This window comes from Sinocyclocheilus anshuiensis, unplaced genomic scaffold (genome assembly GCF_001515605.1).
Source record: "Sinocyclocheilus anshuiensis isolate Anshui unplaced genomic scaffold, SAMN03320099.WGS_v1.1 scaffold963, whole genome shotgun sequence".
In the NCBI taxonomy this organism is placed as follows: Eukaryota; Metazoa; Chordata; class Actinopteri; order Cypriniformes; family Cyprinidae; genus Sinocyclocheilus; species Sinocyclocheilus anshuiensis.
In genome coordinates, this window is record NW_015544183.1 from 621196 (window position 1) to 634367 (window position 13172).

Consider the following 13172-nt stretch of genomic DNA (forward strand, 5'->3'; position numbering starts at 1 on the left):
CTTAGCTTAGCCTGACAGTTAGCCTGCTTTAGACCAGGTTAGTTTCCCAGCGTAAGTTGCCATGTTAAATTTGCTTTATGGAACCAAATCATTTGACAATGAGTCAGACTAACTGAAATAAGCCTGGCTTATTTGGTTAACTTGTTTTATGAAACAGGCCTGGAGGCATTAAATGTGATCATATTTTCTCCATTGCATCATACTGCATCAAATCGCATTGTGTTGAATCGAATCAAATCGAAATCGGATCGCACTGCATCGTAACGGTAGCTGGTTCATATGTATCTTTAATGTATCGTATCGTTGGCTATGCATCGAGATGCGTATCGTATCGGCCTCAGTCATGGAGATGCACATCCCTAACAAACACGCGTGATGCTCGGGAGTGATTTTTTTAGCGTCTGTCATCAACTATATGAGGAAATGAACATCATCTCCAAAGCTGCTCTGAGAGTCACTTATCCCGCATTTCACTTAATAAAATAAATCAGAAACACAAACTCAAAGGTCTTCATGACAACCCGTCAAAATAAAAGCTTGTTTTAAGAAATTGCAAATTTTTCTACTCCGTTTTAATTTCAAGCATAAACCTGCACAGCACTTTGCATACCAAAAATAACACACTCAGTGGAAACAGGTAGATTTATGCAACGGTGCTTTTTTACTCGTCTCGCACTTCTTCACAACAGTCCAACACTCTTGCTTATTTTCATCCCATTAAATGTCAAATCCAATTTAACCAATATCACTCTACATTCAATTACAGATTCGGTTTGAGAGGAAGCCACTACATGATTGTTCTTTGTTTATAAGCTGTAAATACTTACTTTGAATAATTCTATTTTTTTTTCATAATAATAGTGATATGCTAAATGATATCCAGTACAATAAGAGTTTGTGATCAACAGAAGGAAAAGTCAAACAGGTTTGACAGAAATGCCATTCCCTTTAGGCCTCATTGATATGGCTGTGAGTGTACCTGTGGAAAACACTGCTATAAACATATACTACAGTCCAAAAGTAAGATTTCAATAGGATCAGTACAATTTTGAAAGAAATATCTTATGCTCACAAAGGCTCCTTTTATTTGATGAAAATGACAGTAAAAACAGCAACTGTTGTGAAATAATATTAAAATGTTTAATAACCATTTTTTATTTGAATTTATTGTAAAATGCAATTTATTGCTGTGATGCAAAGCTGAATTTTCAGCATCATTACTCCAGTCTTCAGCATCACATGATCCTTCAGAAATCATTCTAATAATTCGAATGATGTATTGCTCTTATCTGTACGATCAAAAATGACAGAATAATATAAGTTAATTTCAGCGCTATCAGGGAAAAAATGCCACAAAACCCGCCGGCGCATTCGTCGACCCCAGAGGGTTAAAAATATAATTAACAAAAATAATGCAAAATACAGTTTCATGGCCTGTACAACATATTTATGCCTGATAAATGTTCTTAATTCTCAGACCTTATATACTCTCTAATCTTAACAGTCATGCCAATAAAGCACTGTGGACTAAGAGAAAAACAACAGTGCAAAACTAAGAGGATGGCCACTAAACAAAACACCCTACAGACTCTATTATAGGACTGGAGGTGCACCTCAGCTATGATAGCTTTTACAGCCTACATCCAAAGTACAGGGAGAAGGTGTCAAACACATAATGATGCCTTAGCCTACACCCCAGCCAAGACTCCTGAAAGCTGCCAATTACTCCAAAGAAAACCACATCCACAATACTTTCAAGCAACCTGAAGGTGATGAAATGGGGACTGGGGAGGCTGAGGCACAGTTTCCAAACCTGATGCACAGTCAACTACATGTGTGCAAAACACTGAACGACTCTGAGCCCGATGATTAAAAGGCTCTCTGCAGTACAGCATTAGGCTAATTGCTGTACATACTGAGAGCGAGTTAAGTGTTAGTCATGCAGGTGTGTGAATGTGTGATCAGGAGGTACAGGAGCAGTGTGTGTGTGTGTGTGTGTGTGTGTGTGTGTGTGTGGATTACATTCTCTGAATAAGTAATAGTTACTCACTGATATTAATTATTTTTGAATAGTGATTATTTGGGGTAAATTTTACCTTCTCTGAATAAGGAATAGGTACTACCTGATATTAATTAACTTTGAATAGTAATAATTAGGTATTAGCTACTTAGCGATCAAGAGTAAATTTTACCCAATTTTAATGAGTAAGTAAAAGTATGAAATGTGAGGTATATATAACCCAATTTATTTTAGTATTTAATAGCTTTTTAGTTCATTTATTTTCTACTCACAACAGGGAATTAAATCTACCCAAAAAAAGTGGATGCAAATTGTTACCTCAGATTTATTGGGTAAATTCTACATGTTGCTTTTTACAGTGTGCCATCTCATCACTATACCTACACAAATGCCATGCTTACGCTTCTCGTTTGGTGTGTTTATTTTTATGTATACTGTGTAGGGGAGAAACTGTGTCTTTTCCACTGTTGTATATTAATTGTTATATATATAAGGTGTATGCTGTATATAACTGTATATCACTTTTTTCTTTTAACGTCATGAAGGGCTCAAATACTATTAATTTTTGCTACTTTTGGACTTCATAAACATAACTGTTAATAAAGGTAGCGAGAAGCCTGATTGATTCAGTTCAGAATTCAGACCAGTGACTCCTATATTCAATTCAGTCTAATTAGCAAACCAATTTTAAGGATTCATTAAAAAGAACTGAGCAAGCGACAGTACTTTGGACAGTACATTGCGCTGCATGTTTGTTTTTGCATGAGCTCAGTGTTTACAATGCAACAGAAAGCTGTGCTGACTAATTATTATCAAGATATATGCATTATGCAACTGATAATATTTGGCCAAAACAGCAAAAATAATGACTTTTCAGTTTCTAAATATTTTTGGAGGTCCAAAATCATTGATAATGTGTTCTGACTGCATCAGTGTCTATTAAGTGCACACAACATTTACAACAGGTAAGCATGTAAGCATACCCAACTTTATTTTCAGTTTTCAGCTAAATTAAAACTAATTTCTCAGATTCGGGTGTTTCATTTGGGTGCATCATTACAAGATATAATTCTTTATTGTTATGTCTTTCATTTTCAGCCAAAAGAAAAGAAAGGCATTGATAATGCAAAGAGTGACAGCTGATGAAATAGTTAAATGTTTTTGAAGAGAAAAGAGGAAACGCAACAAGAGGCGGCCAAAAAAGAGGGCCCCTGTTCCAAGTCTCCATCACGGTGTCATCAGACGAGGAGTGACAGCAGACGTCTCCTGGGAATCGAATTCCACACAGCAGCTCAAGTGCTATATAACACATGGAGGAAGGATTGTAACATCCAACAGATCACAGAAAGCAAATCTTTCATTGACAGGCTGCTGAGATTCCTAAGAATATGCAACAGCTTTTCCTTTTCTGTGTTTTTCCAGTTTCTCTCACAGTTCAGAGTGAAGGAAGCACAGAGAGCGGCACTCAAAACACACATCCAGACCAAACCTCATACACCTGCCAACAAGACACTGCTGAAAGCAACAGCAAAGCAGAGAAACAGGAACATCAATGATATGATTCATGCTAGAGACCTAGATGGGGGCAAGGGTTTTAAGCTATAAATACACCAATGTAACTCTTTTTAGTGGCAAATCGCCTGCTCGCATAGTCACATGTTTAGAGCACAAACGGAGCAAAAGAACAAAGCAGATAAATGTAAAAAGCAAAGAGAAAGTGAGCATGTGCCGCACATTCCCCAAAGCACTTCTGAACCAAAAAAAAAAACATGTGAAATCATGCAGCCTACTAAGACTGGCTTAATTTTTTCATTATTCATCTGACATAAAAGATGCTAAATTAAATGTGTGAGGCACGCTCACAAAACCCTAACATCTGTTTAGAAAATCCCCCACTTCACTGGATTGAGAACAATCACATACAGCTTTCAGTGAGAAAAAGGTTCCGGTCACACTTTTCTGAATGTGCATATGCTGCTTTCAGGCATGTAGAAAAGCGGCTTTATCTGTTTCAAGGTTAGATTCTCAACCGTGAGGTAAGAAGTTAGTGGGAAAAAAGCACACAGAAAAACAGATTGTGAAAAGGGAAATTAGTAAGGATATAGTAATCAATATATTGCATAGACCAAGACAGGTAATTTCAAGGCTTATATTTTCAGTATAATGAAAATACAAGCCCTTCATATATTTATGTCAAGGAACGAATAGTACATTACATTACATAACCCAACTGTTTTCAACATGAATATCGAAATGTTTCACTGGAGTAATGGCTGCTGAAATTCCAGCTTTTCCATCACAGTAATGAATTACATTTTAAAATATATTTAAATAGATAACATTTAAACTTGCAGAAATGTTTCTGAGAGAATAAGAGACGAAAGAGACTTCTTTCAAAAAAACTTTTGAAAAATCTTACTGACCACAAACATTTGAATGGTAGTGAACATTTTAATTTAAAAATGTATTTTATGGATAGTAGGATAGTCAAATATTCAAAAACAAAAGTCAGTGTTTCGGTCTCTGTCTAGGGTCACATGGCACAGTTGCACTTGTTCTATGTGACGACATCTGAAGGAAAACGGCTCCATCCACATAAACTGGGTCTCAGTGAAATTGAATTACGTAAATATGAAAATAGAGAGAAACTGGAGAATGTTTATATGGAGTGTTCACATACAATCCAATATGCTTGTAAATGGCTCAGCGAATCCTAAAATTAATAGATTTGTCAGCATTGGTTGACAGGAACTATGAGTGAGTGGAACATGGCTGTTTTTTGACACTATTAATATCAACACAAGTCCCATGAATCTTGCAATGGAGATGTGCAAAGCTTCATTTCACACCCACATTACCATTATGTGTCTCTCTTTTGAACACTACAGAATAAATGCTTATAAGTTCAGTATTATAAATCAATAATATAAATATACACGCATTTATATCAGTGCAACCCTACAAATTATATATGCACATGCAATATACAGCAGTTCCAAAGGACCAGGAAAAGCCTTTTCAAATCACATGCAGACTGGGCTTAATGTTTGTTAGACTTGGACTGGAAGTTCCTCTTATTTTGCTTCCCCAAGAAAGGCAAATATTCCAGCACTGAATCAGGAAAATAATGCCGCACTGTTCCATGCAAGCTAAAAAGCAGACTTAAATTTTTTGACCTGTTCCAAATGCTAGTGAGCTACATCCATAGGCAGCAATAGGCAATGTGAAGCCTGTTCCAAATGGAAGATTTTTGGTCAAATATCACATATATCAATTTCGGTGAAGTCAATATTAGAGTTCATTGTGAGGAGCCCAGTGGATAAAAAATCTATACAAGATGGCAGACAAAATGAGAGAACTGTCGACTAGAAACATCTCATTCAACACTGAAAATAGTTCAATCCAATTTTTTTTTAAATACACTACTTTACACAAGATCTGTGAACGGCATGTACAGGTGCATCTCAATAAATTAGAATGTCTTGGAAAAGTTCATTTATTTCAGTAATTCAACTTAAATTTTAATACACGAGTTTCACAATTTGAGTTGAATTACTGAAAAAAATGAACTTTTCCACGACATTCTAATTTATTGAGATGCACCTGTATGTTTGTGCTTTAGTATTGTTAGCTAGCTTGTTAGCTTAGCAACATGCTAATGTCAAACTCTACTGAAATCAATCACAAATCGGTGCAAAGCATTACTTGTGTGCTGTATGATGATGTTGCAGCTTCAATAAAGCATTGCAAAGCAGTCACTTTTGAGGGTTGATTAATCTTAAATCCAAAGTATACTTCAGTTTTGATGCAAATACTAATGTATGCGAACAGCCCTATAGATAGCCTTTCCAAATAAGGCTAAAATAAATAACATCTTTGCACTAGAGTTAAACTAGTTAAACTATAGTTGCAGGTAACTCTTAATGCACTGTTACCGTCTCCAGTAGTTTGTTGTTTTGTCTCATCTGTTTCTGCTTCGACTGTGAAAAAAAATGGGTCTTGTGGACAAATTCATGAGGGCAAAAAAAATAATGCCGCATGTGAAAGCTAAACATACAAAGATTGCATGGATATTATAATCTGGCTGCATGCGTATAGTATGCACAAATTATGGTGATGATGAAATTTATGTCATGCACATGGCACGCACATCTAGTGTACATAAAAAAAACCAAAGTATACTTAGGGCTTAAGTGGGCAGTAGACAGTGAGGCAGCTCACTAGGTTTTGAACAGAGTCAATGTGTGATGAGGAGAGATCAGTTGAAGTATAAAGAGCTCTAAAGAGTACATTATATCAGACTCACAATGTTTTTTTGTGTGTGTGTGTGTGTGTGCGTGCGTGCGTGTGATTTACACAAAGCTTCAACAATTTATTTGAGATTTCCACCCTGAGGGAGTTGGAAACACATGATGGAGAAACCCATCTTCAGACTACACCCACCGTCCAGCTTTCTCCACCCATCAAAACAGACAACTAGGCCAATCAATACAGCCGCCTGCCCGACCGTGTCCTGCACGCTTCCACTTGGCGTCACATGAGTGGGATGGTAAAGGGAACACCAAGTCAACAGAGTCAATGTGTGATGAGGAGAAATCAGTTGAAGTATAAAGAGCTCTAAAGAGTACATTATATCAGACTCACAATGTTTTTTTGTGTGTGTGTGTGTGCGTGCGTGCGTGTGATTTACACAAAGCTTCAACAATTTATTTGAGATTTCCACCCTGAGGGAGTTGGAAACACATGATGGAGAAACCCATCTTCAGACTACACCCACCGTCCAGCTTTCTCCACCCATCAAAACAGACAACTAGGCCAATCAATACAGCCGCCTGCCCGACCGTGTCCTGCACGCTTCCACTTGGCGTCACATGAGTGGGATGGTAAAGGGAACACCAAGTCAGACTCAGCTCTGTTAGGCTCCTGTCAATCCTACACGTGAGTAATCTGGGATGGATTGCAATGGTTTAATTGACCATTTTTTACTGTGCCTTAACTGTTAGACAGTTCACAGGGTTCCCTGTCTGAAAATTTTTGACTCTAAATCATCCGTTTTAATGCACTGTGAGTGTATCACGTAAAAAAATTAATTGCACCATCCGAATTTTGCTTTACTCTATTGAAATCGGTCTAGGTGTTGTCGAATGCATTTAAAACATCCAATACAGGTCAATTAAACCAGCCAAATTAAACAAGAATTTCTTCCAATTAGTCAAAAATTCATTTAGTTTGGCATCAAAAGCCTTGCAGTTGAAGTTGCAATTGGGGTGACCCAATTGTGTGATACCGTTCAGTCCCTTCCCACCGTCTCCTACATTTTTTCTACTGTCCCATCCAGCAATGCCAAAAATGGCAACAAAAAAAAAAACTGGTAACCAACTGGTCAATTTTGAAAAAAAATGTAGTTTAGTATTCTCACAAGCACCACCTTTCAGTTGATGTCAGAGAGTGGCAACTTGAAGAAAAGCTTAAAAAATGAGAATAACTTTTAAACTACACCAGATCTAAGGTGCAGACTTTATAGCGTTGGTTCCAGTGGGAGAAAAGCAGCAACAAAGGGAACACAGAGCAGGAAGAGAACATGAAAGCTAAAGCAGTGCATGATAAAATGGAGCAGAGGTATTGGCAGGCCTTGTGTTGAAAGCAAAACCTCATCACTAGTTAGGTGCACCTGCTGGTGGGTTTTGGAGCCTAGGAATCCCTATAAGCCTGGAAAGGCGGCGAGATGTCTCTGATCAAAGTAAAAATCGACCTAGTACCCCAGTGAGCACCTGAGGTGAAGTGGGTAGAAGAGAGGATGTCTGATGTCATTAAAAGGTGGGCACTCTTTCTAATTACAAAACCTCACAGCCAGCTTCTGACTGCTCATAAGTCCGAGACTCACCCTTTCCATCTGGAGTTTCTAGGCTAATCAGCTGGTGATCTCATACAGGCGTCCCCTAATTGGCTCTTGGACAGCTATGCAATGAATAATCAGCTTTAGGGTCAGATTAGATGGCTAATGCCACCAAACACTTTAACACACAGTGCATGTCATAAATAATACAAGGCTTCTAGAACAAATCTGAGTATTGAAACAAAGAAATCATACACTGCCAATCCATGTCAGCAACATTTGTGAAAACTAAAATTTCAAAACATCACAATGATGGGAATAAAATCAACTTACTTGATCCTGTCAGCATCTGATAAGGACTCCTGTAAGAAAGAACATTCATTTAATTAAGTATGTGCAAGCTGAATATCGTCTTACACATAAATATTTGAATATTACAGGAATCAGAGAGTTGTATATTTCAATAAATATTTCACATTTTCTTAATACCCACAGTGCTGTATATTTGTCTTTTATACCAAGAGGGCAATCATAACATTTCCTCAAGACTTGAATCTGTACTGATCTTAGTATGTGTGGCTGAAAAATAATTTCTAAATGTCAGAGCAACCTAAAACAATGTTTTTCCACATCTAACTAGTGATAAAGCAGTTTCATATTATTGCACACATAGGAAACAGTTGTTTCGATGAATAGACTTTTGTGACTTCTAAATGTTAAGTAGACATTCAATCAATAACCTCTAAGACCTACATTATGGCATGTATCAATGAAATATTACAGATTTATAAATTACCTGTATATGTTGGTTAATTCATTTTATAACTGCAATAAAAAAGCAAGGGACACAGAAGAAGCATTTGACATCATACTCCATACTGCCAAACAGGTCAATATGCACATGCCTAATCATATGGACTACTTTTACTTCTAACAAGCAGTGTCAACATTCTTCAAAATGCATCACGGAAGTAAGTCCGTGGATCAACTTGAGGATGAGAAACTGATCATTCCTACAATATTCAGTTAATCTCTGAAAGAATATTGCAATAGTATTCAGGCACAATTGTTTTAAAGGCATGAAATATGGTAGATCATTTCTTCAATGCAAGAGTGGATTGAAAATGAGGAAGGGGTAAAGTCAGAAATGTTGCCAATGACATACCTTGATCTGTGATAATATGGAAAAAGCAGTCACTTGTGATAAAGGTGTTTTCTCACCCTCCACACGAATGGTGGGAATCTCACCCTTTGGCAGACCTGATTTATCTATATTGTCCTTTTGCAGGGCTCTGCTTTCTATATGGGACAACTGGTGGGCTTGAGGCTGGTGTTGCACCCCCCGTGGAGTCCTGTCGCCCCATTCGGAATCATCACTGCCTCCCACCCTACTGTAAATCGGGCCTTCGGCTTTGGGACGGGCCCCTTTGTGATGAGGATCTAGGTGTTGCTTTTCTGACACTCTCTCTTGACTGTCTGCTGAGATGTGCCATGTCTTGGGTCTTGCCTCTCTTATTTTCCTGTTGGCTCTGCTATGCTGAGCGGCCCATTTGTCCCAAGGTCGGCTCCTCTCTTGCTTTTTGTCATGATGGTCCTTCAATTCATGTTGTTGGAGATTGCTGTCCTGCTTGATTTGGCTCCCTTTTGAAGATACAGCTGGATCTGGAAGGTTCCCGCGCAGCATCTTTAGACTAGCGGGGCTCAGGACCCGGTAGGTGATTTCATCCACAAATTGGGAAAATTTAATCTTTTCCTCAAGAAGCTGCATCTTCCAATCCGGTGGCATAGAGCTGGGAGATGTAGATGATGTGGAAGTAGCACATCCCGTGGGAGAGACTCGTATGCCCTTTTCCCTGTCCAAGGACATACTTTTGGGCTTCCTACTGCGTCCACGACTTCGCTTCTGGCCTAGCATCTCTGCCGACTTAGACTTGCGCAGACTGTCGGTAGAGTACACTCCCAGCTGATGAGACTGCTTGAGGATGCCCTTGGGTGGATGGGCATGCATCAGAGGCGCTGCATGGGGTGGACGCTGCTCTTCTTTGGGTGCAAGTATCTCCGCTTTCTCTTTGAAGACCAAGGAGCGCTCCGCAGTCCTGCTGGAGTGTGACGGGGAGCTGCCTCGGATGCACTGCTGTGAGCTTTCCGAGGAGGTGAGATCGTCGTCAGCAGAGAGTGCCAGTAGGTCATCGCTACGGCTTATAAAGCGGTTCATTCTTTGTTGCCGGTGATGCTTGGGAGGAAGTCGCACTCCAAAAGAACCGTGGCTGAAGATCCGTGGTGGGGGGAGGACACTGAGTTCCAAGCTAGACAGGCTCGAGACATCCAGCTCGCTGTCGGACGCTTGTGACCACACAGGTCTCTCAGGGCACTGTGGGTAAGGGCCTGTAAACTGGGTACGCTGCAAAATAGGTGTATGATTTCGAGGGAAAATTACCTGGCAGGAGTCAGGCTGGGCTGACGGCGCAGGGTTGGCGGATGGCAAGGCATTCCCGCTAACATCCTCTCGAAATACTGGCACAGTGTGGCGCGTCTCGCGGTGCTGCGGAGGTGCCTTTCGGTACGGTTTCCGGGCAGGAGCAGCACTCGTCATTCTGGGAGATCAGTGTGCTTCCATACACCATCCGTTAGTCCTGCCGAGAGATAATCATGAGAAACCAAAGTAGCAGTAGCCTTCAGCCCTGTGCAAAGAAGTAGTCCCTTTCCTCTGTCTCACTCTCCCCTGAGCCACCCTGCCTCTTCCTCTCTAAGCGGCAACGTCAAAAAAGCAGTTTGAATCAATAGGCATTGATGAGAGCTTCACCACTGGGCGGTTAAAAACGCAACAACCAATAAAAAACAGCTATGGCTGTAACAGACAGCTGGAGCTGATAGAGGGAAAACGAGGGGCAAAAAAGCCTCCTTAACCACCAAACATTTGCATATACTTCTACGGTGACGTGCTATTAAAATATGTGTGGTAAATTGATGAAAGGTGAGAATGGGTGAGGAAAGACAGAGAGATACCGGATACATGGTCTGATAGACACAAATATAGAGGCACAAGGGAAAAAGTGGAAACGCTTTAAAGAGGGTGATTGATTACATGTTGGAGTGTGTTTCCAATAGACAAATTGCTAATCCACTGCCTGCATGACTCTTATTGATCATAGGAAGCTATGTTTGGAATGGGAAAAGTGGGTGTGCTGTTGGGATCCAATCACTTACAGAGGCACATAGGGCTGACCCATAGTATCTTCATTGTCATTCAACAAAACAGCAGTTTTCTGAACACTTTACCCAGAGTTAACTTTTTATTTTTCATGCTCCCGTGTTTTCCTAAAAAAAAAAACAGCAGTTTTCTCTATGGAAGTTAGGTACATTTGTAAAACACAAAATTTAAATCCTATTCGAATCAAACAAGTTTGGGATTTCTTAACACAAGTTATTGAAATAATTACCTACTGTTTTTCAGCTAACTCGGGGTCCTCTGAGAAATGTAATCTCAGGCTGCTAGAAATGTCTATGACTGCAGTACATCATTTTTCACCTCATTTATTGACTATTGTTGACTTTGCCAGAATACCATAAATTAAGCAAAATTTTGAACTGCCTGGTGAATCTTTAGGGATCTAAACCTTATTGGTAACTTTCTATGTAAAACAGCAGTATATTTAACAGACTTTTTTTTAATAACAGTTAACAATGGCCACTGTCATCCTATGTTAATATTTAAATGTTGTTTAGAAATCTAATCCTGTCCAAACAGTGCTAAAGTTATCCAGCAACACCACTGGATTGTAAGATGAACCCACTGCGGGTCTGCTAATGCACAGAGCTGCCAAAAACATCTGCTGCAAAATAATGTCTTGTTTAAGCAATTGCAGTAACTAGGTTAACAAAAAACCTCACCCTGTGAATACAATATTCACATATTTGACCATTCAATATAATCTTGACATGTGGTTGCTTGAGGCACTATTCACAAAACAACTTTGTGGCCGAGTAAGTTTGAGTCAGTGAAAGAAAGTAAGTTTTAGATCACTCCTGTTTGCTGTAACACTGCAACCGGTGCATAACACACAATAGCAGGCCATGGTTAGCACTCAGATCCTCTCCACTTCTTCCTGGTTCACACCTTCCCCTGCAGGAGAGCAGCTTTCTTTAATGGTGTGGCTGTTTTTATAGTTCCTGACTGGTAAAATGGGAAAAATGAAGGGAGAATTGGCTGGTGCGTCACAGTGTGGTGCCAATAAGAAATCAATGGTGTTCCCTGTGCATGCTCCTAATGTGCTGCGGGGCACAAGCTGGGACACACATACGCACATGCACACGTGAGGGGGTCACTGCCAAAATGTGCCACTTATTGGCAGGCTGAGTTTCCCTCTTGATGTCATTCTCTACCCAAAATGCACTAACACACCAGGCCTACACAATGATATACAGCAAGTAGATCTAAATGCGTTTGTAAATGCCGACTCAAAAGAATGTTGACTTTAAGCACAAACACCATCTGAACCGATAAAGTTTCACACACAGTTCAACAAGATATCTTAACCTCTATCTGACTAGGTCTCTTATCATTCACTGTGAAACTTTTGGTCTCAAGTTCAAAATCTTCCTACACCAACAATAATACAACCTTAAAGTTACGTTGTAAATATCTTTCTATCTATTAGATATTAAAATTGATGGTTTGGTACATAACTCGGTTTTGAAGTCACGATACGTTTTCGGTATAGCAAAGGAGGAAAAACTAAACAAAATTGCTTCTTTTTTTCCATGCCTTTACATAAATGTAATAACTGTTATTATTTTTTAAATTCCTACATTTTCTAAACATACATTAAATTAAGTAGGGTTGGGTACCGAAACCCGGTACCAATATGGCACCGGTACCTATGTAACCGGTATGTACTAGAACCGAATTTGAGGAGCGTGTGAATGCAGTAATTACACTTGCTCTGATGGCAGCAGGTAGCCTTCCGATTACTAAGTTAAACATGCTTAAATTAAAATGCCTAAAGCTAAACCTCCCTTGTATTCACATTTCTAAACCTGTTGTCCAACAAAAGATAACATTATAACCTTTTTACTCCACAACACCAGTCAAATGCTTCCTTTTGTGATCTGATGAGGCTTCTTGTCACAGAATGAGGCAGAAAATATGTTCCATATGCTACTTTAAAAAGAATACATCGATTAGTAATAAATTAGGGTGACCATACGTCCTCTTTTCCCCACAAATGTCCTCTTTTTGGACCTACAAAAATGCGTCCGACCGGGATTTCTTAATTGCCCAAAATGTCCGGGATTCGGCTGTTTTCTTAATCCCTC

At 39.3% G+C, this 13172-nt stretch overlaps 1 protein-coding gene across 1 annotated transcript in view; it reads right to left on the reverse strand.

The window, feature by feature from the left end:
* LOC107696373 (tight junction-associated protein 1-like) overlaps positions 1 to 13172 on the reverse strand; it is a 91800-nt gene that overhangs the window by 20985 nt on the left and 57643 nt on the right. Inside the window, exons 4-5 of the mRNA XM_016496672.1 lie at positions 10294 to 10489; positions 8190 to 8218 (exon numbers count right to left, since the gene is read on the reverse strand). Of these exons, the coding sequence (XP_016352158.1) occupies positions 8190 to 8218; positions 10294 to 10449 (185 nt within the window). The 5' untranslated portion in view covers positions 10450 to 10489. The remainder of the gene's footprint in view (positions 1 to 8189; positions 8219 to 10293; positions 10490 to 13172) is intronic.